A 25,637-nucleotide genomic window follows, 5' to 3' on the forward strand; every position below is an offset into this window, starting at 1 on the left:
TGGTCTCCCTCCTTACTGTCTTGCTTGCCTTACTTCCAGGAAGCACGGCAAAGAAAAAAAAAAAAAAAACAGAGGAAAGCCCCCAGAATACCAGCTCACTGCTGCCACTGATGTCAAATCATGAGAAATGCAGGTACATGCATATTCTCACCCTGACATCAAGTCCTCTCAATTCTGAATTTCCTCAACTTTCCAAAGGCTTTTTTCTCTGAATTCCCTTCTCTTCCTTTGAGGTACTTTTTAAACAAAATTCTTATGATTCCCATTCCTTTTTTTGTCATTATTTAAATATAAATCTGTGACTTGTGATTCAAATAATAACATCCTGAAAGAAATCCACCTATGTGTGATTTACTATAATAAATGTAACTGAATTAGTCAGATATCTACATAGTACTGTCAATACACATGCAATGCGAACAGCCCAGAAATATGAGTTATGCCCCCTTCCGTTGGCATGCCCTTACAGCCTAAAAACTTTAAACCCACAAACACTTCCACTCTAAACCAAACTGGAAATTCTCATGAAGATCTCTAAATAATAGAACTGCAATTACTTGTTCACTAAAGGATAAAACATACTAGGTCTTACTATGAACTTTTTTCACTAAGGAGCCAATTTGTTTATTTTTGGTTGATGCATTTTTTTGAAAGAGCCATACCACAAACGAATAATTTACTATTCTCAAAAACAATGTTTTTCAATAAAATAAAATGTTTCTATTGCCCATAGACTACTCAAAAGCACAAAAACAAAAAAACATGTAAAAAATAATAGGTAACGTTGCAATATGGAATTGAGTACATGTATTTTGTGCAGGTCTCCTTAAAATTACTTCATTTTACAATTGTTCATGAAAAATTTAACTTCCCTATTGGGCTGGGCAATATGTAAAAAATATCTGAATGATAATAGCATTTAAAATATCGCGGTATCCAATTATATGGTCGACCCCCCTGCCAAGGGTCGGTGAATATTTTTGCTTTATTGATTTTGCTTTAAAAATGACTAATTTATTGAAACATGACAATACAACAATTACAATATAACATTACAATACATTTTTCTAATTCTGGACATTTCTAAATTCAAATTGCACTTTAAACGAAACGAAAAAAGCAATTAAGGAAGTGATTAAAACATCTTATATATAATCATCTCCCCAAACCCAGACATCTACCGTCTCCAACGGCCCCATTTGCTATCACGCAAACATCTGTCACCGACACCAGGTGAAAAATTACTAATAGCCTACAAATGTAAAGATAATTATAATAATCATCATAATAAATAAGCCTAATTAATTCCCTTGTGTTCCCACAAAATGCTGCCAAATGTGTTGTTATTGAATGTATTTGTACTGCGTTTTGGTAATACAGTTAATGCTGCCTAAAGAAAAGAAAATAGAACTCCATTTTGGGTTCAAGGTGAACACTGTACAGGAGTAGGCTGTATGACAAATTTGGGAAAAAAGAAAATCAAAACAGTGTCACTGACTTCAAGCTTTGCAATCGCACCCACACTTTCTGTTGGAAAATTCTCTCTAGAAAGTTTTAAACGATCATGTGTTGAATGGTGAGACACCCGGCAAGCCATTTGATTTTTAAAAAGAGCCACTTGTGGCTTGCAAGCCATAGGTTCCCGACCCCTGAAAAAGGCATTGTTTTATTTAACAATCTTCCTGTTGTTAATATTGGTTATTTATGGCTATACTAGATGACAGGATTGCACAAAATGATTTCTTCAATTGCTACTGACAGGAATGAGGAAGTTTCTTACTCTTCGGGCTGAGTTTTACTAAGATTGCTCTACCAAATGTTCTCACTAATCCCCCATGGGGCTAATGGCAGACTAAAACAATGAATGTACTTCTGAGGTGTCAGAGCTCTTAGGTGACACTATGATGAGTGAAACTGCAAATCCTGACGTCACCAAAAAGAGAGTAAAACATCCTGTCCTTCTGTAACATCTAAACTTCTGGCAAACAACCCCTAAAACCAAAGAAATTTACTGACAAGAGGAATAAAAAGAAAAGACAAACGGCTTCATCAGTCTAAAGGAGTTTCATAAACAGAAACAGTCAGTTTTACGCAACACAACTTTCATTAGTTGAAGAAGACTAACCACAAAAATCAGTTGCTACATTTAAAACCATATGCATTTTTCTGCATTGCTTTGCAATGTTGAAAAATGACAATAAATCTGACTTTTACTGTAACTCCTTCCTATGCATGTGTTGAAACATAAATGTAAAATAGTGAAAAGTCGGCACACCATGGCTCTAAAATAAAAAAAACGGTATCTATAAACTTGTCTGATGAAGAGCCCTGGGCTCAAAACTACACCTTAGGTGAGAACATTACAATACATTTTTCTAATTCTGGAGCCGTGATGTGCTGACTTTTCTCTCTTTTTCTGATACCAATTTGGTCGGGCATCCACACTGAGCTTTTTTGCTGTTGGATGTGCATATTTTTATATACATAAATGAACTATGTAATTATTCAGCAACCATTACAATATATCTACTACCATGGACTAATGGTACCTGTAATGTAATCTGACTGGAAGCATTTTAAATCTATTAATGCAACTGTAATTACATGTTTTCCAGATACATGCAGGCTTCAGCAAAAAGCACAAAACAATCCTCCCAATTATAAGCATACAGCATGCAGAAACCAGTAAAAATTCTACAAGTAACATGTAATCATGTCCAAATCTTTAGTAGCTAGTAAACTGGCATTCATTTCTATATTGAGTCTCAGAACCAAGTGAGCTGCTTCACGCGCCTATGATTCCCAAAACATACTGCGTAGATAAGCAGCTCATTAGATTTTGGGGGATAGCCACAAGAGATAAAAATTTACCTGAGTGCTCCAGCCATTCTGTGTGCTGCAGGGTCATCCGAACCGACTCTGGGCTCTGTCTGAAATTAATGCAAATTGTAAGAGCTCACATTGTGTATGATGGGGATGTGATTCCCCTGTTTTAATCTTGTAACTCGGCTCCAAAAAGTACATTTGACATTTGACGGGACTTTCCCGCAGACTCGCACGAACAGCACCAAAACAGAAGAGACAAACCTTGCATATACTATTAATTACTTTATTTTGCGTACAACAGGTTAATGTTTTAACAATCATTTGCATAAATATGTACATGAGGATAACCGTCAGCATCACTGTAATGTCATAATTATATATTTCACAACAGTTTTACTATGCGCTACACAACTATATCATTATTTTTTAAATAAAACTACAGGCCTCTACTAATCTAAGACTTACAGAGTCGTGTCACAAAAAGGTTCATATAATAATGATAATGATAATAATACATATCAAACTTACCTCGGATTTCTGTGATGTTTGTTATTAAATCTCGTGCGGTTTTTAAAGTCGGCGACTTCACTAAAGGATTGCTAAAATTTTAGCAAAAGGCTAATAAAACGTAAACAAGAATGCACCATCCACCACAGAAATTTATGTTTTAGCTTCATTCAGAATTTAAAATGCATTCTAAATTGAGTCTAAACACAACACGCTGACACTGTACACGTTCATGAATTGAGAGCTCGGGTCCTGGAAAACCCCCGACTCAGGGGAAATTCCGATACCACGTGATGCCCAAGAAGAAGTTTGATTCGTTTTTAGGGGGAACATGATTTGCATGTGCTTCAAAACTTCCGCTCAAATAAAAAAATATTCTAACTGATACTAATATTCCAGACAGAATCATCCCAATCTAAAAGCTAATTGACAAATTCAAGACTATGGACTGTGAACAACAACAATCTCTTGCTTTAGTTTATTGGAAAACAAAAATAAAAACAAATGCAAGAGTATTTATTCAAGAGTACTCAAGTTATTGTCAGATGTATTGTAAATTTACAAATTTAGTTCATTACAAATTATACCACACATAACTTTAAGACTATCATACTTTATTTTGAGAGGAGTCCTATTAGCCTGCTAATTACTTTTACAGCCTGGTTGGCTGGTCTTAGCTAGTTTAAAGGGATAATTCACCCAAAATGAAAATACTCTCATTTACTCACCCTCATGCCATCCCAGATGTGTATAACTTTCTTTCTTCTACTGAACACAAACAAAATTTTTAAGAAGAATATCGCCTTTCTGTTGGTCAATACAATGCAAGTGAACATTGGCCAGAACTTTGAAGGTCCAAAAAGCAAATAAAGGCAGTATAAAATTAATCCATACAACTCCAGTGGTTACATTTATATCTTCAGAAGTGATATGATAGCTGTGGGTGAGAAACAGATCAATATTTAAGACCTTTTTTTTTCTATAAATCTTTCACCAGCCCTCCTATGCGTGTTCGCTAGAGGTCTTCTTCTTTTGTTTTGTTGGCGATTCGTATTATTTGTGCATATTGCCACCTACTGGGCTGTTGCACAATTATTCTTATTTATTCTTTTCCTTTACTTCATCCCTCCCTTCTTTTTTCTTCTCCTTCCTGCCCAGTAGTTGGCGATCAGTAATGCACCTTTAGTTGTTTGCCAACCGCCATAAAGTAGTAGTATATTGTGGAGATGGGGGCGTGGTCGAGCGACTTTCTGTGGAGAGCGAGGCTGGGAAAGGAAGAGCGGTAAGGATTGACACCTGTGAGAAATTATCTCTAACAGCTGTATTGTGTTGCAGTGAGAGCTGGAGAGACATATAAGGGTAGTCCAGACTGCTGGAAGGGGGAGAATCGTGCTTGAACCGCCTGTGTGTGTGTATAGTGTGTGTATAGTGTGTGCTGCTGAAAAGCAACAAGGTATCCTGTAAATAAAGAGCTGTTTATTGGAACGCAGTACGCCATCTCCCGCTTCCTCCTTCCCTGGAACTAAGGGATTTGTTACAGAGGTGCCGAAACCCAGGATCGAGGAAGAACGCAGTCATGGAGTTCATGCCGCTGGCCAAAATCGTCAAGACCTTTGCCAGCATCCACCAGATGCAACATCAGGCCCACCTGGAGCTGCAGTAGAAAAAAGAACAACGGTTCCAGGCCCTGATACAAGCCCAAGCGGAGGACCGACAGGTGAGGAGCTTGCTGCCACAGGGAGGTACTCCAGCAGTGACCATGCCCGTTGTGCCTCAAATCAAACTCATGAAAAACAACAGCTATCAATCGTGAGTCTGCTGGAGTACTCAGACCTGAAACGAGCCATCCTGCAATTCCGGGCGCTGACATTCGTTGAGTTCTAGGCACTTCAAGGACCGATGCCCAGCCATGGAGGTGGAGACATTGGTCTGGATCCCTGACATGCCACAGGCCGCTCCCCGACCAAGCAGGAACATACCGGATACCTGTGAGTATTAAGGGGGTACATACCAAGCCTTTGTGGATTCAAGTTGTAACAAACCTCCATTCACCAAAGCTTGGTTCAATCCTAGGCTTTGGGTACAAGCTGGTGGGTAAAGGTAAGGTGTGTGCATGGGGATATTCAAAGTTACCCTTTAGTGATGGTCATCATTCAATTTCGAGGACAAAAGCAAAGTGTCAAGTCTGAGGTTAGTCCCAGCCTCTCCCATCCACAAATTTTGGGTATGAATTGGCCTGCATTTACAGCTATATTGAGGGGAATATGTGTGGATGAGTCCTGCAACAAAGTGTCTTGGTGTGTGGTTTGTGATTCGGTGGCTGGGGAGGCGGTGCGGAGCCGTCTACGTCAGTTCCACGTCAGGAGGATGCAAGGGAGGGGGAAGTCTCAGCTTCCCCAGCCCATAGAGGATTCCCTGAAGGGGATTTCCCTCTGGAGCAGATGCGAGACAAAACACTTAGGCACGCCTTCCACCAAGTGAAAGTGATTGATGGTCAAAGCCTCCCTCCGGATATTGCACTCTCATACCCATATTTTTAGATTATTAAGGATTGGATGTATCGAGTGATGCAGGACACTCAGACAAAGGAAGATACAACGCAATCATTAGTACTGAAGAGCCGTCGGGATATACTATTCCAAACGGCTCATCATAATCCGATGGCAGGTCACTTAGGGCAGGAAAAATCACTGAACAGTCTGATGGCCCATTTCTATTGGCCAGGCATTCATGGGGATGTTCGCAGGTGGTGTGTAGCATGCCGTGAATATCAGCTGGTGAATCCGGCGGCCACCCCAAAAGCGTCATTGCACCCCTTTCCGTTGATTGAGGTCCCCTTCGAAAGAATGGGCATGGACCTCATTGGGCAATTGAAATGGATGGCACGCGGGCATCACTTTGTGTTGGTTCTGGTGGACACACAACGCGATATCCGGAAGCAGTACCTTTACACAACATCTCAGCATGGAGACACTCTTCAGAGTACTCGATACGTTCCAGTGTCTACCACCCCCAAACAGATGGCTTGGTCGAACGATTTAATCAAACTCTAAAGAACATGATTCCTAAGTTCGTGCACGATGATGCTCGGAATTGGGGCAAGTGGCTCGAGCCGCTATTATTTGCAGTTTGAGAGGTCCCGCAAACCTCCACTGGGTTTTTCCCATCCAAATTACTGTATGGGCGTCGGCCATGCGGCATGCTCGACGTCTTTTGGGAAAACTGGGAGGAGGGACCTTCAAATAGCAAAAACGAAATTCAATACGTTCTTGACCTGAGAGCAAAACTCTACACACTGGGGCAACTAACACAGGAGAATTTTCTCCAGGCTCAAGAACGTCAATCCCGGCTGTATAATAGGGGCATTCGACTATAGGAGATAAAGTCCTTGTATTGCTCCCTACATCGAGCTCTAAATTACTCGCCAAGTGGCGAGGGCCCTTTGAGGTCACACGGTGAGTTTTGGAAATCGATTATGAGGTGAAACGAATGGATAGAGGTGGAGCACATCAGATTTACCACCTCAACCTCCTCAAATCATGGAGAGAGGCGGTTCCAGTGACTTTGGTGATGGTGGTTCCAGAGAGGGAGGAGCTCAGGCTGGAGGTGAACTTAAAAGACACCGATCTAGTCACCCCGGTTACTTCCTCCTGTGGAGACCACCTCTCGCCGTCCCAAGTCACAAAGGTTACCAGGTTGAAAGAGAGTTCTCCGACATGTTCTCACTTCTCCCCGGTCACACGAATCTCATAGAGCACCATATCAAAACGACCCCAGGGGTAGTGGTACGCAGTCATCCCTACCGATTACCCGAACACAAAAAAGAAGTGGTATGGGAAGAATCGAAGGCCATGTTAGATATGGGGGTAATAGAAGAATCCCACAGTGACTGGGCCAGCCCGGTGGTTCTGGTTCCTAAGAGTGGCGGCTCAGTCCGGTTTTGTGTGGATTATAGAAAAGTAAATGCGGTGTCTAAATTTGATGTATACCCGATGCCTCGGATTGATGAACTGCTCGATTGATTAGGCGCGGCTCGCTTTTAATCGACACTGCATTTGATGAAGGGATATTGGCAGATCCCCTTAACTCCCATGTCCCATGAAAAAAAAAACTGCGTTTTCCACATCGTTCGGATTACACCAATTTGTGACCCTTCCATTTGGTTTGTTTGGGGCCCCGGCTATGTTTCAGCGGCTCATGGACAGAATCCTCAGACCGCACACTGCTTATGCTGCTGCCTATCTGAATGACATCATTATTTACAGTAATGATTGGTAGCAGCACTTGTGGCATTTGAGGGCTGTCCTGAGGTCGTTGAGACAGGCGGGACTCATGGCAGACCCAAAGAAGTGCGCAAGTGGGTGGCTGGAAGTACGGTATCTGGGATTCCACTTGGGTCATGGGCAGGTGTGGCCCCAAATTGATAAGACTGCAGCAATTTCAGCCTGCCTGAGATCTAAGACAAAAAAGGCGGTGAGACAGTTCCTGGGGTTGGCTGGCAATTATTGCAGGTTTGTGCCTAATTATTCGACCATCACCAGCCAGCTGACTGATCTTACTAAAAAGGGTGCACCAGATCCAATCCAGTGGATGGAGCCGTGTCAGCAGGCATTCACTCGGGTGAAAGCTACACTTTGCGTCGGGCCATTATTGCACTTTCCTGACTTTTCTCTCTCATTTATCTTGCAAACGGACATGGGGTTGGGAGCGGTACTGTCCCAGATGGTGGAGGGGGAGGAACGCCCTTGCTGTACATTAGTTGAAAGCTCTCGCTGAAGGAAATTAGGTACAGCATGATTGAGAAGGAGTGTTTGGCCATCAAATGGGCGGTCCTCACCCTCCGGTACTATCTGTTGGGGTGGCTTTCACCCTCTGTTCAGACCACGCCCCGCTCCATTGGCTCCATTGCATGAAGACTGCCAATGCGCGGATCACCTGTTGGTATCTAGCTCTCCAGCTTTTTAAAATCGAGGTGGTCCACAGGTCGGGGGCACACATGGCTGTCACAGATTTCTTCTCTAGAAATGGAGGGGGGGGAAGTGGGTGATAGGCCAGACAGCTCCCTGGCCTGTGTCGGGCTATGGGGGTATGTGGAGATGGGGGCGTGGTCGAGCGACATTCTGTGGAGAGCGAGGCCAGGAGAAGAAGAGCGGTAAGGATTGACGCTTGTGGGAAATTATCTCTAACAGCTGTTTTGTGTTGCAGTGAGAGCTGGAGAGAGATATAAGGGCAGTCCAGGCCGCCGGATGGAGGAGAATTGTGCTTGAACCGCCTGTGTGTGTGTAGAGTGTGTTGCTGAAAAGCAACAAGGTATCCTGTAAATAAAGAACGGTTTATTGGAATGCAGTACACCGTCTCCTACTTCCTCCTTCCCTGGAACTAAGGGATTTGTTACATATATGCACAAAGAATGTGAATCACCATAAAACAGAAGAACTCGATCCACTTGTGAACGTGCATAGAAGGGCTGGTGAAAGTGTAGGTTTATAGTCAAAAAATTACTTCTGAAGATATGGATTTAACCACTGGAGTCTTATGGATTACTTATATATTATATATATATATGTTGCCTTTATGTGCTATTTGGAGCTTCAAAGTTCTGGTCACCATTCACTTGCATTGTATGGACCTACAGAGCTGATATATTCTTCTAAGAATCTTTGTTTGTGTACAGCAGAAGAAAGAGAGTCATACACATCTGGGATGGCATGAGGGTCAGTAAATGATGAGAGAATTTTAATTTTTGGGTAAAGTATCCCTTTAATTTGGTTTTAGCTGGTTCCAGCTAGTCACCTAACCAGGCCAGGCTGATCAAATTGGTCTCCCAGCCTGACCAGCTAAAAAGTGCCCAAAATTGCCTCTAAAACCAGCCAACTGACCAGGCTGGGCAACCAGCTAAGACCAGCAAACCAGGTTAGCTGGATTTAGCTCTATTTTTTCAGCAGGGAGAGCTACCATAAAACAAAGTTACAACATTAAATTTACATTTCAGAGTACAGTGCTTCTGGCTTGTTATTTACATAAGTAATATTTGTTCCTGGATCAACAAAGAATGTTGATCCAGGAACACGTCATACTTCTATCCCTTTCACCAGTTTAACCACTGTCACTGAAAATGCATAGCATCATCTGAAAGACACATGGATATTCTTCATGTCTCTATAGTGAGCTGAAGTCTAATAATAAAAAGTTCTGAATGATAGGAATGCTGTTTTCATCACACTGGAAATGGCTTCTGACGGTCAGGAGAAATGTGTTCTCCATGGTGGTCAACATAGAACTGATCCTGTTAGCTACTACCTGGATGAACCGCACCTCTGATGCAGGGGCTAGGAACAAACAAAGAGAATACAATGAGAGATCAAGATGCAAATAAAAGGAGATTCTGATGGAGAGGGAAAAGGGAAAGTACCTCACCTACAGTCTTATGCAGCTTGTCTGGGGGAGTGTTCAGAAGGATCTTCTGCACAAGAACAGGAGGAACTTGCACACTGATCTGATTATCCCCATCTCTTACAGTTAAAACAACTGGCCTAAGAAGACATGTTATGAGGGTTTAACAGGAGAAAGAATAGATTGAGAAGGGCTTTACTACCTTGCTAACATCAGTTGTACTCAGTGTTGGGTGTAATCCAATTACAAAGTAATTAGTAACTGTAATCTAATTTTGATTTTTTTTTAAGTAGTGTAAAGCATTACATTTTAAATTCTTGTAATCAGATTACAGTTACTGACTTTCACTTAATTTAATTACTTTTAAATTCATTATTAGCTTCTGCTTATTTATAATATATAATTTATTTAGAATACATGAATTATGGCCCCGTAACGAGTCATTGTGAAAGAGAAATGTGAGGTGCTGATTAGAAGAATATCTCAGCTCTGTTGGTCCATACAATGCAAGTGAAAGTTGGCCAGAACTTTGAAGGTCCAAAAAACTTGATTCTCTTGTGAACACGCATAGAAGGGCTGATAAAAGTGTAGGTTTATAGTAAAAAAAATATGACATTGTAACAATGAACAAGAAATATAGACATTATTTAGAATTTGTTGAGCAGAAAAATATTTTAGAAAGTAACTTAAAAATAATTAGTAATGTGATTACATTTTCAATTAAGTAATTAGTAATCTAATTATAATTTTAGAGAAATAATTAGTAATTTTGTAGTGGATTACTATTACTATTACTATTTTTAAGTAACTTACCCAACACTGTACTTTACTAATACAGTATAAACAATATAAATATACAGTGGTACCAAAAAGCATTTGAACATAGAAGCATTTGAACACAGAAGCATTCCTTAAAAAATTATGTTTTAGAAACATAAAATATAATTGCTGCAAAACATTACACAAATTTAACTTTGTTAGGTTTTAAATAAAATAAAAAAAATTACATACTGAGTATGTAAGTTAAGCTCAATCGACAGCATTTGTGGCATAATGTTGATTACCACAAAAAATAATTTCGACTACTCTCTTCTTTTCTTTAAAATAGCAAAAATCAGCGTGCTGAGTGACTCCAGCCAGGTCTCCTAAGCAACCAAATTGGCCCGGTTACTAGGGAGGGAGTCACATGGAGTAACCTCTTTGTGGTCGTGATTAGGGGTTCTCACTCTCAATGGGGCACGTGGTAAGTTGTGCATGGATCGCGGAGAGTAGCATGAGCCACCTGTGCTGTGAGTTTCCGTGGAGTCATGCACTACGAGCCACGTGATAAGATGCGCGGATTGACAGTCTTAGAAGTGGAGGCAACTGAGACTTGTCCTCCGCCACCCGGATTGAGGTGAGTAACTGCACCACCACGAGGACCTACTAAGTAGTGGGAATTGGGCATTCCAAATTGGGAGAAAAGGGGATAAAAAAAATCGAACTTGCAGTGAGGTACTTACAATAGAAGTGAATAGGGCCAGTTTCTGGAGGGCTTAAAGGCAGAAATGTGAAGCTTAAAATTTTATAAAGGCACTTACAATAATTCTTCTGTTAAAACTCATGTATTATTTAAGCTGTATAGTTGTTTAAATCGCCATTTTTAGGGTTTGTTTGTATTACGCTCTCATGGCAACAAAGTTGTAAAATTGGCTATAACTTTACACAGAAAATGTTAGTAAGCAATTTTATCACACTAAAATCATGTTATCATATATTGTTTATGTCTTGTGGCTATACTTTTGAAATAGCGAGTATTTTATCATTTACGGATTGGCCCCTATTCACTTCCATTGTAAGTGCCTCACTGTACACTTTGATTTTTGCTTTTTTTAAAGGAGGGGCAAGTAAAAATAGTAATTAATATTATGCCACAAATGCTGTCTATTGAGCTTAACTTGTGTTGAACTTGGAATATTCCTTTAACTGGTACTGAACCTGGAATATTCCTTTTAGTGTCTGCATACTTTCTTGGGCCACTCAATATTTTTGGACAATTTACTACTTTCTATCCATGTATGACACCCTATAGAGTTATACAAACAGACCTAAAATAGTGCCGCACTCCTGTGTGTGGGAGGCAGGGGTAACATGGTCTGTAGATGCCATTTTCATCAGTCTGCAGCTCTACAGAACACTGCCCACATCCAGTGAAAGTGATGTCACCAGAGACTGTATCCAGGATCCTCTCCAAGGGTGTGTTGCCATCTATGAACAACGAGTCCTCCTGGGATGGACTGCTCTGGAACTGGAATGCAGTGATTTTAACTCTCACCTCTACATCACCTAATGAGTACATAAACAAGAGACTCTCAGTGCAACCATGATTAATTGTACTGGACTATTACATTTTTAGTGTCATCAAGCAATCCTCACCTGAGTATTTCTGGGACAGTAATGTGTTCAGATCAATCTCAAAGCTGTTAGCAGTTCTCTCTGAGCATGCGGTGCTGTAAAACTCCTTACATCGATTGTCATCGGGAAAGAGAGGCTGGCAGCTGCCCCATGGAGTGGAATGCAGCTCTAGCAGACCTGAGGTCACATCCTGTCTTACTAGCAGCATCCTAAACTCCCACACAGCAGCTATAATGTGCATCAGCAATACAAATGATGCAAGATAAAGATAATCTTAAAGGATCGAAAGATATTAGGTTTTTTTTTAAACAACAGCTTTTTTCATTTTTTCAATTTCATTTTCACATCCATCCATCTTTCTATCATTTCATATCTTCTAATTTATTCATATTAATTATATATGTATATATACAGTTGTGGCCAAAATTATTGGCACCCTTGGTAAATATGTGCAAAGAAGGCTGTGAAAAATGTCTTTATTGTTTATCCTTTTGATCTTTCATTCAAAATATTCACAAAAATCTATCCTCTAATGGATATCAAACAACTGCAAACATAACACAAGTTTTATTCAAAAACATTTTTATTGTTTTTCAAATATACAAAAGTTTGCCAAAAGTTTGGAATAATGTACAGATTTTGCTGTTTCGGAAGGAAATTGGTAGTTTAATTCACCAAAGTGGCATTCAACTGATCACAAAGTATAGTCAGGACATTACTAATGTAAAAAACAGCACCATCACTATTTGAAAAAAGTAATTTTTGATCAAATCTAGACAGACCCCAACAAGACAGAGATAATAATAAAAAAAACAATTAAAAAACAAATAACAATTGAATAGAAAATAAAGTATATACAGAATACACAATAAGACAAATATATTATACAGTGATGTCCTTTAGGTGGGCCAACACCAGTCTCTCAAATGATTTCATGACCACAGACATCAGGGCGACGGTTCTGTAGAAATTAAGTCCTGTGATTTTTGGTTTCTTTGGGACAGGAATGATGACTGAGCATTTGAAGCAGCATGGGACTTCACATTGCTCCAGTGATCTATTGAAGATCAGGGAAGATGGGGGCCAGCTGGTAAGCACAGGATCTAAGACACGCAGGTGAAACACGATCTGGGCTCTGTGCTTTCCTTGTCTTTTGTTTTCGGAAGACACGGCACACATCTTCTTCACAGATCTTAAGTGCAGGTTGAGTAGCAGGAGGGGGTAGGAGGGGGGTTTCAGGAGGTGTTGGTGTTTGTGTGAAGTGAAGGTCAGAGTGGATGTGGAGAGTGAGACTGGGCCTTTCAAATCTACAATAAAACACATTCAAGTTTTCAGCCAGTTGTTGGTTCCCTACAGTGTTGGGGGAAGGTCTCTTGAAGTTAGTAATATCTTTCAGTCCGCTCCACACTGATGCAGGGTCGTTAGCTGAAAACTTGTTTTTCAGCTTCTCAGAGTATCTTCTTTTAGCCACTCTGATTTCGTTATTCAGTGTGTTCCTGGCCTGATTGTACAAGACTTTATCCCCACCTCTGTAAGCATCCTCTTTGGCCTGACGAAGCTGCCTGAGTTCTGCTGTAAACTATGGTTTGTCGTTGTTGAACTTTAAATAAGTCCTAGTAGGAATGCATATATAGCAGCCATATCACCCTGTAGCTCAAGACTGATTGCCTACTGAAGCTAAGCAGGGTTGAGCCTGATCAGTACCTGGATGGGAGACCTCCTGGGGAAAACTAAGGTTGCTGCTGGAAGAGGTATTAGGGAGTCCAGCAGGGGGTGCTCACCCTGCGGACTGTGTAGGTCCTAATGCCCCAGTATAGTGATGGGGACACTATGCAGTAAAAAGGCACCGTCCTTCGGATGAGATGTTAAACCGAGGTCCTGACTCTCTGTGGTCATTAAAAAATCCCAGGACACTTCTCGAAAAGAGTAGGGGTGTAACCCTGGTGTCCTGGCCAAATTCCCCCATTGGCCCTTCTCAATCATGGCCTCCTAATAATCCCCATCCATTAATTGGCTCTAACACTCCATTCTCTCCTCTCCACCAATAGCTGGTGTGTGGTGAACGTACTGGCGCACTATGGCTGCCGTCGCATCATCCAGGTGGATGCTGCACACTGGTGGTGGATGAGGAGAGTCCCCTGTTCACTCTGTAAAGCGCTTTGAGTGTAGTGTCAGAAAAGCGCTATATAAATGTAACATTCATTCATTCATTCATATATCCTCACAGAAACTGATATACAGTATCTGTGAGCTCTTCCAGATTGGTGTCTGCAGCCTAAAAACCATTCCAATCAGTGCAGTCAAAGCAGGCTTGTAGTTCCAGCTGTGCTTCATTGGTCCATCTCTTTACAGTCTTTACTACAAGCTTAGCAGATTTTAGTTTCTGTCTGTATGTTGGAAGAAGATGAACCAGACAGTGATCAGATAGTCCCAAAGCTGCTCTAGGGACAGAGCAATATGCATCCTTTATTGTTGTGTAGCAATGATCCAGTATATTTCTGTCTCTAGTTGGGCATGTAATGTGCTGCTTGTGTTTGGGCAGTTCACGTGTGAGGTTTTCTTTGTTAAAATCCAAGAATAATAATAACTGAGTCTGGGTATTGCTGTTCCGTGTCTGTGATTTGATCAGCCAGCTGTTGCAGCACTGCGTTCACACACGCATGTGGCGGAATATAAACACTCACCAGAATATACGAGGAAAACACCCGCAGCGAGTAAAAAAGCTTAGAGTTAATAAAGGAGTGCTTCCAAATTAGGACAGCACATCTTCTTTAACGTTGTTACATCTGTACACCAACCTTCAATGATGTAAAAGCATGATCCACCACCTCTCATTTTCCCCGTTAAATCCGCAATGCAATCTGCTCTGAATAGTTGGAAGCCTGGCAGATATAATGCGCTGTCTGGAATGGCTTCACTCAGCCAGGTGCCTGTGAAGCACAAGGCAGCAGAGGTTGAAAAGTCCTTGTTTGTACAGGTGAGGAGATGTAGTTCGAGAACAGAGAATCGCTAGATGAATACTTGGCAGGGCTGTCCGAAAACCACGCTGACGGAGCTTGACCAGTGGGCCTGCTCATCTCCTTCACCTGCGTCTTTTGAACAGCACAGCTGCGCCTCCAGCTAAAATGTCCAGCAAAGCGTCCGAATAGTCAAAAACCAGGAAAAGATTGTCTGGTAGATGCTGCTGAATGTTCAGCAGTTCGTCCCTGGTAAAATTGGTTGGAAAACGTTTACTAAACACAGGACAAACAAACAAAAACAACAAAAGAATTGGAGCGCTCTACACAGAGGCAGCCATCCACGGCACCATCTTGATGATCTTATCATCAAATATTTTATGTCTTTGACCATAACACTGCGTCATCAATACTCTGCAGCTCTGTACTAACATAATGCAGGGTAGAGATGGAGGTTTCTCATGGAGGGAGAAACGAGTTTGGGACTGCAGAGAAAAAAATGCAGCGGTAGCCGTGAAAGCTTAGGGCTGACGCTCCGTTCGCACTGAGTAATTATGTCAGACACACCACACTGGCTCAGTAAGATTTCCCAAGAATCCCTACGATGTCAAATGAAAAATGCAGAGAATAGTTTGATGTATCACTTAAAATGAGTAATTTCTAATTAAATATTCTAATTTGTGTTAGAGTAAGATGTTATGTTAATAATAAACTATAATTTAGAAGTTTTTAGATAAAAACCATGGATGAGATGCATAGTGTGTAGTCCAGCTATAAATATCAAGCAGTTCCATGTCAATATCTGTGGTAATTGCATGTGTTGTATGCTGACAAAAGGTAAAATCAGTTAAACTGTGCAGACAGTTTAACATTTTAAGGTAGGGACCGGCCATCACGTGCCCCCTTAGACCGTGGGCCCCAGTGCGTCTGCCCCGCATGCACTGCTGGTAGTTACATCACTGCCCCACAGGTTTTCTATGGGGTTCAGGTCAGGAGACTGGGATGGCCATGGCAGAACCTTGATTTTGTGGTCAGTGAACCATTTTTGTGTTGATTTTGACGTGTATTTAGGATAATTGTCTTGCTGGAAGATCCAACCCATTTTTTTTTCTCTCCTTTTCTCCTCAATTTGGAATGCCCAATTCCCAATGCGCTCTAAGTCCTCGTGGTGCATAGTGACTCACCTTGATCTGGGTGGCGGAGGACGAATTTCAGTTGCCTCCATGTCCGAGACCGTCAATCCGCACATCTTATCACGTGACTTGTTTAGTGCGTTACCGCGGAGACCTAGCATGTGTGGAGGCTTCACGCTATTCTCCGTGGCATCCACAACTCACCACACGCCCCACCGAGAGCGAGAACCACATTATAGTGACCACAAGGAGGTTGACCCAACGTGACTCTACCCACCCTAACAACCGGGCCAATTGGTTGCTTAGGAAGCTGGAGTCACTCAGCACGCCCTGGATTCGAAACCAGGGCCCATTTTAAGCTTTCTGGCAGAGGCAGTCAGGTTTTGATTATCTGTTGGTATTTGATACCATGAGTCCATGATGCCATGTATCTGAACAAGATGTCCAGGATCTCTGGCATAAAAACAGCCCCACAATGTTAAAGATCCACCACCATATTTAACCGTGGGCATGGGGTACTTTTCCATATGGCTACCTTTTTGTGTGCACCAAACCCATCTCTGGTGCTTGCTGCCAAAAAGCTCTATTTTTGTTTTATCTGACCATTGAACCCGGTCCCATTTGAAGTTCCAGTAGTGACTGGCAAACTGAAGATGCTTGAGTTTGTTGTTGGATGAGAGCAGAGGCTTTTTTCTTGAAACCCTCCCAAACAACTTGCTGTGATGTAGGTGACATCTGATTGCAGTTGGAGAATTTCTGACCCCGAGAACCAACTCATTTCTGCAATTCTCCAGCTGTGATCCATGGAGAATTTTTGGCCACTCGAACCATCCTCCTCACCATGTGTGGAGACAATATAGCACATGCCCTCTTGCAAGCCAATTCTTAACATCTCCAGCTGATTGGAACTTCTTAATTATTGCCCTGATGGTGGAAATGGGTACTTTCAATGCTTTAGCTATTTTCTTATAGCCACTTCCCATTTTGTGATGCTCAACAACCTACTGCCGCATACCATGACTCTATTCTTTGGTCTTACCCATTGTGATGGATGACTAAGGGAATTTGGCTTGTGTGTTCCCTCATATTTATACCCCTGTTAAACAGGAAGTCTTGGCTGAACAATATCATGGTCCTAGTCACCCAGGTCTACTAAAAAAATTAAAATATGAATGGGAATATACTTCAGATATATTTCACTCATAAGAATTTATAGGGATGCCAATAATTGCGGTAAATGTGTTTTGGAGTAACATTTAATTATGAGATTATGAGTTTACTTCAATTAAAGATTAGATTTTTGTGAATATTTTGAATGAAAGGGCAAAAGGATAAACAATAAAGACATTTCTCACAGAATTCTTTGCTCATATTTACCAAGGGTGCCAATATTTTTGGCCACAACTGTATATATACTGTACATATACACTGGCAGGTTTTGAATAATGTACAGATTTTGCTCTTATGGAAAGAAATTGGTACTTTTATTCACCAAAGTAGCATTCAACTGATCACAATGTATAGTCAGGACATTAATAAAGTGAAAAATTACTATTAAAATTGGAAAAAAATGTTCAGAACTTCTTAAACTACTTCAAAGAGTTCTCATCAAAAAATCCTCCACATGCAGCAATGACAGCTTTTCAGATCATTGGCATTCTAGCTTTCAGTTTGTCCTGATACTCAGGTGACATTTCACCCCATGCTTCCTGCAGCACTTGCCATAGATGTGGCTGTCTTTTCGGGCACTTCTCACACACTTTACAGTCTAGCTCATCCCACAAAAGCTCAATGGGGTTAAGATCCATAACACTCTTTTCCAATTATCTGTTGTCCAATGTCTGTGTTTCTTTGCCCACTCTAACCTTTTCTTTTTGTTTGTGTTTCAAAAGTGGCTTTTTCTTTGCAATTCTTCCCATAAGGCCTGTACCCCTGAGTCTTCTCTTTACTGTTGTACTGTTGTGCATGAAACTGGTGTTGCGCAGGTAGAATTCAATGAAGCTGTCAGCTGAGGACATGTGAGGCATCTATTTCTCAAACTAGAGACTTTGATGTACTTATCCTCCTGTTTAGTTATACATCTGGTCTTTCACATCTCTTTCGGTCCTTGTTAGAGCCAGTTGTCCTGTAGTGTACACCTTTGTATGAACTCTTCAGTTTTTTGGCAATTTCAAGCATTGTATAGCCTTCATTCCTCAAAACAATGATTGACTGACGAGTTTCTAGAGAAAGCATTTTCTTTTTTGCCATTTTTGACCTAATATTGACCTTAAGACATGCCAGTATATTGAATACTGTGGTAACTATAAAACAAACACAAAGACAATGTTAACCTTCATTTAACAAACCAAAAAGCTTTCAACTGTGTTTGATATAATGGCAAGTGATTTTCTAGTAACAAATTAACAATTTAGCATGATTACTTCTTGGAGTGATGGCTGCTGGAAATGAGGCCTGTCTAGATTTAATCAAAAATGACTTGTTTCAAATAGTGTTTGTGCTGTTTTTTTACATTAGTAATGTCCTGACTATACTTTGTAATCAGATGAATGCCACAGCATGAAACAGCAGAATCTGTACATTATTCAAAACATTTGGCCGCCAGTGTATATATAATGAATATGAATTAATTAGATGATATGAAATGATAGAAAGATAGATGGATGGATGGATATATGAAAATGAAATTTAAAAAGAGTAATATATATATATATATATCTCACACCGATCAGCCACATTAAAACCAGCTGCCTAATATTGTGGTGCATTCTGAGATGATAGACAGGCTGGTTTGAGTTTTTCTGTAACTGCTGCTCTCCTGGTATTTTCACACACACCAGTCTCTAGAATTTACTCAGAATAGTGCCAAAAACAAAAAAAATCCAGCGAGCAGCAGGTTTGCAGATGGAAATGCCTTGTAGATGAGAGAGAGGTGACAAAGTCTACGGTAACCGCTCTGTAAAATTGTGGTGAGAAGAATAGCGGGTTGGCACTGTTTTGGCGGCACGAGGGGGGCCTACACAATATTAGGCAGGTGGTTTTAATGTTGTGGCTGATTGGTATATACAGTTGTGCTCAAAAGTATGCATACCCTAGAAGAATTGGTAATATATGTATCATTTTTAAAGAAAAAAATGAGTGAGCAGGCAAAACACATTTATTTTATTTCTTATGGGATTCATATTCAACTGTAGGTTATAACAGAATGGCACAATCATAAAACAAAACATGGCAACAAAGAAAAAAATGAAATGACCCCTGTTCAAAAGTCTGCATACCCTTAGTTCTTAATACTGTGTATTGCCCCCTTTAGCATCAGTGACAGCGTGCAGTCTTTTGTAATAGTTGTCTATGAGGCCCCAAATTCTTGCAGGTGTTATAGCTGCCCATTCGTCTTGGCAAAATGCCTCCAGGTCATGCAAAGTCTTTGGTCGTCTTGCATGAACCGCACGTTTGAGATCTCCCCAGAGTGGCTCGATGATATTAAGGTCAGCAGGCTGTGATGGCCACTCCAGAACCTTCACCTTTTTCTGCTGTAACCACTGGAAGGTCAACTTGGCCTTGTGCTTAGGGTCATTGTCGTGCTGGAAAGTCCAAGAGGGTCCCATGCGCAGCTTTCATGCAGAAGAATGCAAATTGCCTGCCAGTATTTCCTGATAACATGCTGCATTCATCTTGCCATCAATTTTCACAAGATTCCCCGTGCCTTTAGAGCTCACACACCCCCAAAACATCAGTGAGCCACCACCATGCTTCACAGTGGGGATGGTATTCTTTTCACTATAACCTTGTTGACCCCTCTCCAAACATAGTGCTTATGGTTGTGACCATAAAGCTCTATTTTGGTCTCGTCACTCCAAATTACAGTGTGCCAGAAGCTGTGAGGTGTGTCAAGGTGTTGTTGGGCATATTGTAACCGGGCTTTTTTGTGGCACTGGCGCAGTAAAGGCTTCTTTCTGGCAAATCGACCATGCAGCTCATTATTGTGCTCCTTGAAACAACCACACAGTCTTTTTCCAGAGCAGCCTGTATTTCTCCTGAGGTTACCTGTGGGTTTTTCTTTGTATCCCGAACAATTCTTCTGGCAGTTGTGGCTGAAATCTTTCTTGGTCTACCTGACCTTGGCTTGGTATCAAGAGATCCCTGAATTTTCCACTTCTTAATAAGTGACTGAACAGTACTGACTGGCATTTTCAAGGCTTTGGATATCTTTTTATATCCTTTTCCATATTTATAAAGTTCCATTACCTTGTTACGCAGGTCTTTTGACAGTTCTTTTCTGCTCCCCATGGCTCAGTATCTAGCCTGCTCAATGCATCAACGTGAGAGCTAACAAACTCATTGACTATTTATACACTAATTGCAATTTAAAAACACTAATTGCAATTTAAAAAGCCACAGGTGTAGGAAATTAACCTTTAATTGCCAATAGAACCTGTGTGTGTCACCTTGTGTGTCTGTAACAAGGCCAAACATTCAAGAGTATGTAAACTTTTGATCAGGGCCATTTGGGTGAATTCTGTTATCATTATGATTTAAAAGGAGCCAAACAACTATGTGATAATAAATGGCTTCATATGATCACTATCCTTAAATAAAGGATTTTTTTTGCATGATCAGTCATATTTTCAAAATCATTGCCAAAATTTCACAATTTCTGCCAGGGTATGCAAACTTTTGAGCACAACTGTAAAAAAAAAAAAAAAATATATATATATATATATATATATATATATATATATATATATATATATATATATATATATAGCTGGATAAATGTGATCAGCCCCCATTACCAAACATACAGCTGAATTTCCATCAAAATCATACAATGCACACAGAAGATATAAGGAACTTCCTATTTCACATATTTAGCCATAAATATATTGCTGCGCCATGGCGACACCATTCAAAATATAAAAAATAGGTTCGCAATTTAGCATCTACAATGTCTTGGCAATGTTTCACAAATTTGGTGCCAGTCACATGAATCCCCTAGGAGGAGTATTTAAAAGTTCAGAGCTTGAGATTTTCAGAAAATCCAAAATGGTCTACTTCCTGTTGGGCGGAGCTAATGACTGTACTTATGAAAGTTGTCTGGCTTAGTAACACCTATATAAGTTTGGTGACTGTAGGTGAAAATGGGGGTGCTACAGAGGGCGTCTTACATGCCCATTTTAAAGGGGGCACTACAGAGCCCCCCCCCCTGCAACTTTGCCCAGCCCTAATGGCCGACGACTCTGATGTGTGGGCAATTTTAAGAGTTTTCACGCAAGTTAAGTACCACAAAAGTACAGAAAACCTTGAAAATAATCATAATAATAACAATAATCCTTAGAAGAACAATAGGGCCTCCACACTCTCAGTGCTTGGGCCCTAATAATAATAATAATCCTTAGAAGAACAATAGGGCATCTGCACTTTCAGTGCTTGGGCCCTAATTACAGTGCTTTATTAAATACCTTTGTTCCTCTCTAAACGCTGCAGCCAAGCGAGAGCAGCTCCCCACAGAACAACAGCCCCTTGGTGACCATCTCCTTGTTCTACATTCAAAACAGCTTTCAGAACACTCCCTGTTCTGGATGAACCCTGTGCCTCATCTCGCCAGGCTAAAACCAAGCAAAGCAACGTTTTGTCAAAAAGACTTCCTCTACTTGCCTTTGAGCAACAACTTAACATCTTTATATTATATAATGACACATTTAAACAAACCAGATCACTATTTGTAAGCTACAGTGGCCCCAAAAATTATTTGGACACTTAAGCAACATGTAAAGTATGAATTAAAGGTATGAATGTCATTGCATTAAATAACAAAATTATCAAACTGAGTGGTATCTGCAAACAAAGGCTGCTAAAATTACTTCACTATGATTATTATTTTTGTGATTACTTATAACCAACTGGAGAAAAGGTCAATTTTAGTGGATGTATAAAGTCAGTTACCCTCAAGTTCACAAAGGTGTCCTAGCAGAGTAACCACAGAGGTAGTTCATTACATGGGACAACTATGTTGATCCTAAGTTTGACAACCAGAATGTGTCCAAATACTTTTGTATTCATTATGAACAATATATATTTTTTCCTTTATGTTTTTCATGCAAAATTTGAAAGAAAATTTTCTGTTCCATACCTGTAATTACATTTCTGTGTTTTACTCTAACAAGAGCATTAACCAAAGTGTCTGGGCGTAATGCTCCAAGGCGGACAAAGGGGATGGAATGCAAATCCTGAGGCTTGCGAGGAGGCAGAGACACCAACAGGGGGCGCTTCTCACACAGATGTGTACACAGTGTTCTCAAAGTTTGACAGTTCAAATTCTGTGGGGCTAAACAAGATTAACATTACAAAAGCAGGGATACAATCTAGAGTGAATAACATAATAGAGTAGAATTTGAGAAAAGGTACAGACAGCCATGTGACATTCTTACATTTAACTTTTAGTCTGACAAGAATACTCAAATATGAATTTTTAAACCTCAGTAGTAATAAGCTTTAAGGAATAGTTCACCATTTACTCACCCTAATGCATTCCCAGATGGGTATGACTTCCTTCTTCTGCAAAGCACAAACTAAGATTTTTAGAAGAATATCTCAGCTCTGTTGGTCCATACAATGCAAGTGAATGGTGGCCAGAACTTTGAAGCTCCATAAAGCAAATAAATGCAGCATAAAAGTAATCCATGCGACTCCAGTGGTATAATCCATGTTTTCTGTGATCGGTTTTGCATGAGAACAGACCAGCATATAACTCCTTTTTAACTATAAATCTTGACATCAGCAGTCTCCTTGGCGATCATGATTTCAAGCTTGATTACACTTCCTTGTGCCATCTAACGCTCTGCTCATGCGTAACACACTAGGAAGTGTAATCGAACTTGAAATCATGATTGTGCCTAGAGACTGCAGTGGCAAGATGTACTGTAAAAACAAGTTACATTTTGGTCTGTTCCCACCAAAAACCGATTGGATCACTTGGATTAATCCACTGGAGTCACATGGATTACTTTTATGACTTTATGTACTTTTTGGACCTTCAAAGTTTTGGTCACCATTTACTTGCACTGTATGGACCTACAGAGCTGAGATATTCTTCTAAATATCTTCATTTGTATTCAGCAGAAGAAGTCATACACATCTGGGATGGCACGAGGGTAAGTAAATTATTAGAGAATTAAAATTTTTGGGTGAATTATTCCTTTAACTGTTCTTTTACCTTGTGGGCTATGTTCACCGGTGACCTGTCCCAGATTCAACAGCTTACTAGTGAAAGATGACTGCAGAACAGTCTCAGTCTTCCACTTATCGATGTGTACCATCACATCTGCGAAAGCAACACATCAAGAAAACTGTGTGAAGCAAACTATTGCAGAAAATTTTATATAACTGCACATACTCAAATACACATTCAAATACTGTATAGCCATTGAGTCTCAACAACTCAATCTACTGTATATAAATTACTTCATAATTGTATTAATAATTTATGTATGTGTGTGTGTGTGTATATACTGTATATATATAGCCCACTAGATTAGCCCTCTTCACCCACATCATTACATGTCCGCATGTGTATTTTATGTATATTGTGTACATACATACAGTATTTACACACACAACATGCATATTACATTAAAATGTACTGCTTATTGTTGGTTTGCGTAAGAAAAATTGGCTTGTGATGGTCCTCATTTGTAAGTCGCTTTGGATAAAAGTGTCTGCTAAATGGCTAAATGTATTTAAATGTATTTCATATTGTATATTATGTCTTGTATTTTTATACATTCTTTGTATATTTTTTTTTTTTTGTATTTTGTATGTGTACAGTATATATTGTCTATTGTGTGTAATGTTATATCATGAGTAGGCTTAATGATATGGCATAATTACTGTGTCCTTTGAAGAAAATCTCCAAGTTAAATACCTTATACTGTAAGTGCAACTTACTTGGCCAATTCCATTACTTTTCTGAACATCTGGCACTTCTAAGACAGATTTCAACACAAATTTAAGAAGTGATAGTTGGTGAAGCAAATTAAGAGATCTCAATGGTTTCACCTGTAATTAGCAAAATATCCCCTGGATATACAGTCAGAGCCCAGAAGGCTGCTGCCCGCCATAGCACCACCTTCATCTCCACATCTGATTGGTCGGTGACAATCACAGTTGCTAGAGGTACACTGGTGCCAGCCGAAGCTCCAGATTTCACTTTGATCTCTTTTAAGTGGCATGGGTGCACCACAGCAACCAAGATAGCATATCGTACACCATGGGTCTTACATTTAGCCAGCAGGGTTGTAGGACCACTTAGTGGGACTGCATTAGTTCTTGTCCTCTCTTCTGTTACTTCTTTAGTTTTATCTACAGTCTGAGATAACTTGATCCTTTTAGAAGTAGTGGGACTTGGTGAAGTCTGTGCAATTGTAGTTGAAGAGTCAATATTAAGTCCAATCTCCTCATTGTCCACAGGTTTTTCAGAGTGAGCTATAGCATTGCCTTGAGAGCAAAGAATGCCGTCAGCTGTGATTTCCAGAATCACCCCTCTCGATTGCTGTCTTTGGCTTTGACTGTCAATATGCCACTCCAATGAGCTATGCAAAGTTCCCCCCAAGCCCCTCTCTTCAGGGCTGGTCACAGGGCTGTACAATTCTGGGGAACTTATGGAGGCTGATGACGTTTGTTTGCGAGGGGTGTGTGGAGAACCAAAGTCTCCATGGAAGCCCAATGTTGGAGAACAGGTTACTCTACCTCGAAGAAGCAAGACTTGGGATTTTGTCCATGTACTCAGATACTCAGTCTCCATGGACAAAGGGGATCCAGGCCTTTCATCTTTGCTCTGTCCAGGAACTAAACTAGTCTGTGGGCAGAAGTAGCTATCTAGATATTCTGTCACAGATAAAGGACACAATTCCTCTTCTTCAATGGATTCTCCTTTTGATTTAGAGCACTGGCAGTCTGATGGAGTGCTGTCGTCCTGAGATATTTCCTTTTGGTCCTTGCTGGTCTCTGAAAAAGGTACTCTCTCAGGGGTAACAGCAGAGTGCAGTCTACCACTATCCTCTGTGCTCAGGTTAACTTCTTTTTCCTCTCTAACATTGCTCTTGGGTATCAACCTGCCTTGACTCCAAGTGAGGTCCATTGTCTTCCATTGAGGGAGCCCTTTCTCCTGCACCTCTAACGCGAGAACTTGCGGACATGGAGCACCCAGAAACACATGAACTTTTGGTTTATTTGCCATATTGCTGTCCTTGGGTTGAACTGCTATTTGCGCAGTCATACGATTTACTTTGCGAGGTCTTCTCTCATATTGCAGGTGGATTAAAGTAGGCATCTGCTGGAAAATGCAAAAGCATGCTGCACGTTAAATTCTATAGAGTTTAACAAATGTCCCATACACATTCACATAATATAATATTTTATACAATAT

At 40.5% G+C, this 25,637-nt stretch overlaps 1 protein-coding gene across 1 annotated transcript in view; it reads right to left on the reverse strand.

The window, feature by feature from the left end:
• LOC127411869 (uncharacterized) overlaps positions 1 to 25,502 on the reverse strand; it is a 43,370-nt gene extending 17,868 nt beyond the window's left edge. The window contains exons 1-9 of the mRNA XM_051647708.1: positions 24,269 to 25,502; positions 23,427 to 23,534; positions 22,344 to 22,538; positions 21,673 to 21,819; positions 12,142 to 12,348; positions 11,814 to 12,051; positions 9,751 to 9,866; positions 9,557 to 9,662; positions 2,872 to 2,919 (exon numbers count right to left, since the gene is read on the reverse strand). Coding sequence (XP_051503668.1) covers positions 2,872 to 2,919; positions 9,557 to 9,662; positions 9,751 to 9,866; positions 11,814 to 12,051; positions 12,142 to 12,348; positions 21,673 to 21,819; positions 22,344 to 22,538; positions 23,427 to 23,534; positions 24,269 to 25,487 — 2,384 coding nt within the window. The 5' untranslated portion in view covers positions 25,488 to 25,502. The remainder of the gene's footprint in view (positions 1 to 2,871; positions 2,920 to 9,556; positions 9,663 to 9,750; positions 9,867 to 11,813; positions 12,052 to 12,141; positions 12,349 to 21,672; positions 21,820 to 22,343; positions 22,539 to 23,426; positions 23,535 to 24,268) is intronic.
• Between the last annotated feature and the right edge of the window lie 135 nt (positions 25,503 to 25,637).

The sequence above is a fragment of the Myxocyprinus asiaticus genome, chromosome 21, assembly GCF_019703515.2.
Source record: "Myxocyprinus asiaticus isolate MX2 ecotype Aquarium Trade chromosome 21, UBuf_Myxa_2, whole genome shotgun sequence".
Taxonomy (NCBI): domain Eukaryota; kingdom Metazoa; phylum Chordata; class Actinopteri; order Cypriniformes; family Catostomidae; genus Myxocyprinus; species Myxocyprinus asiaticus.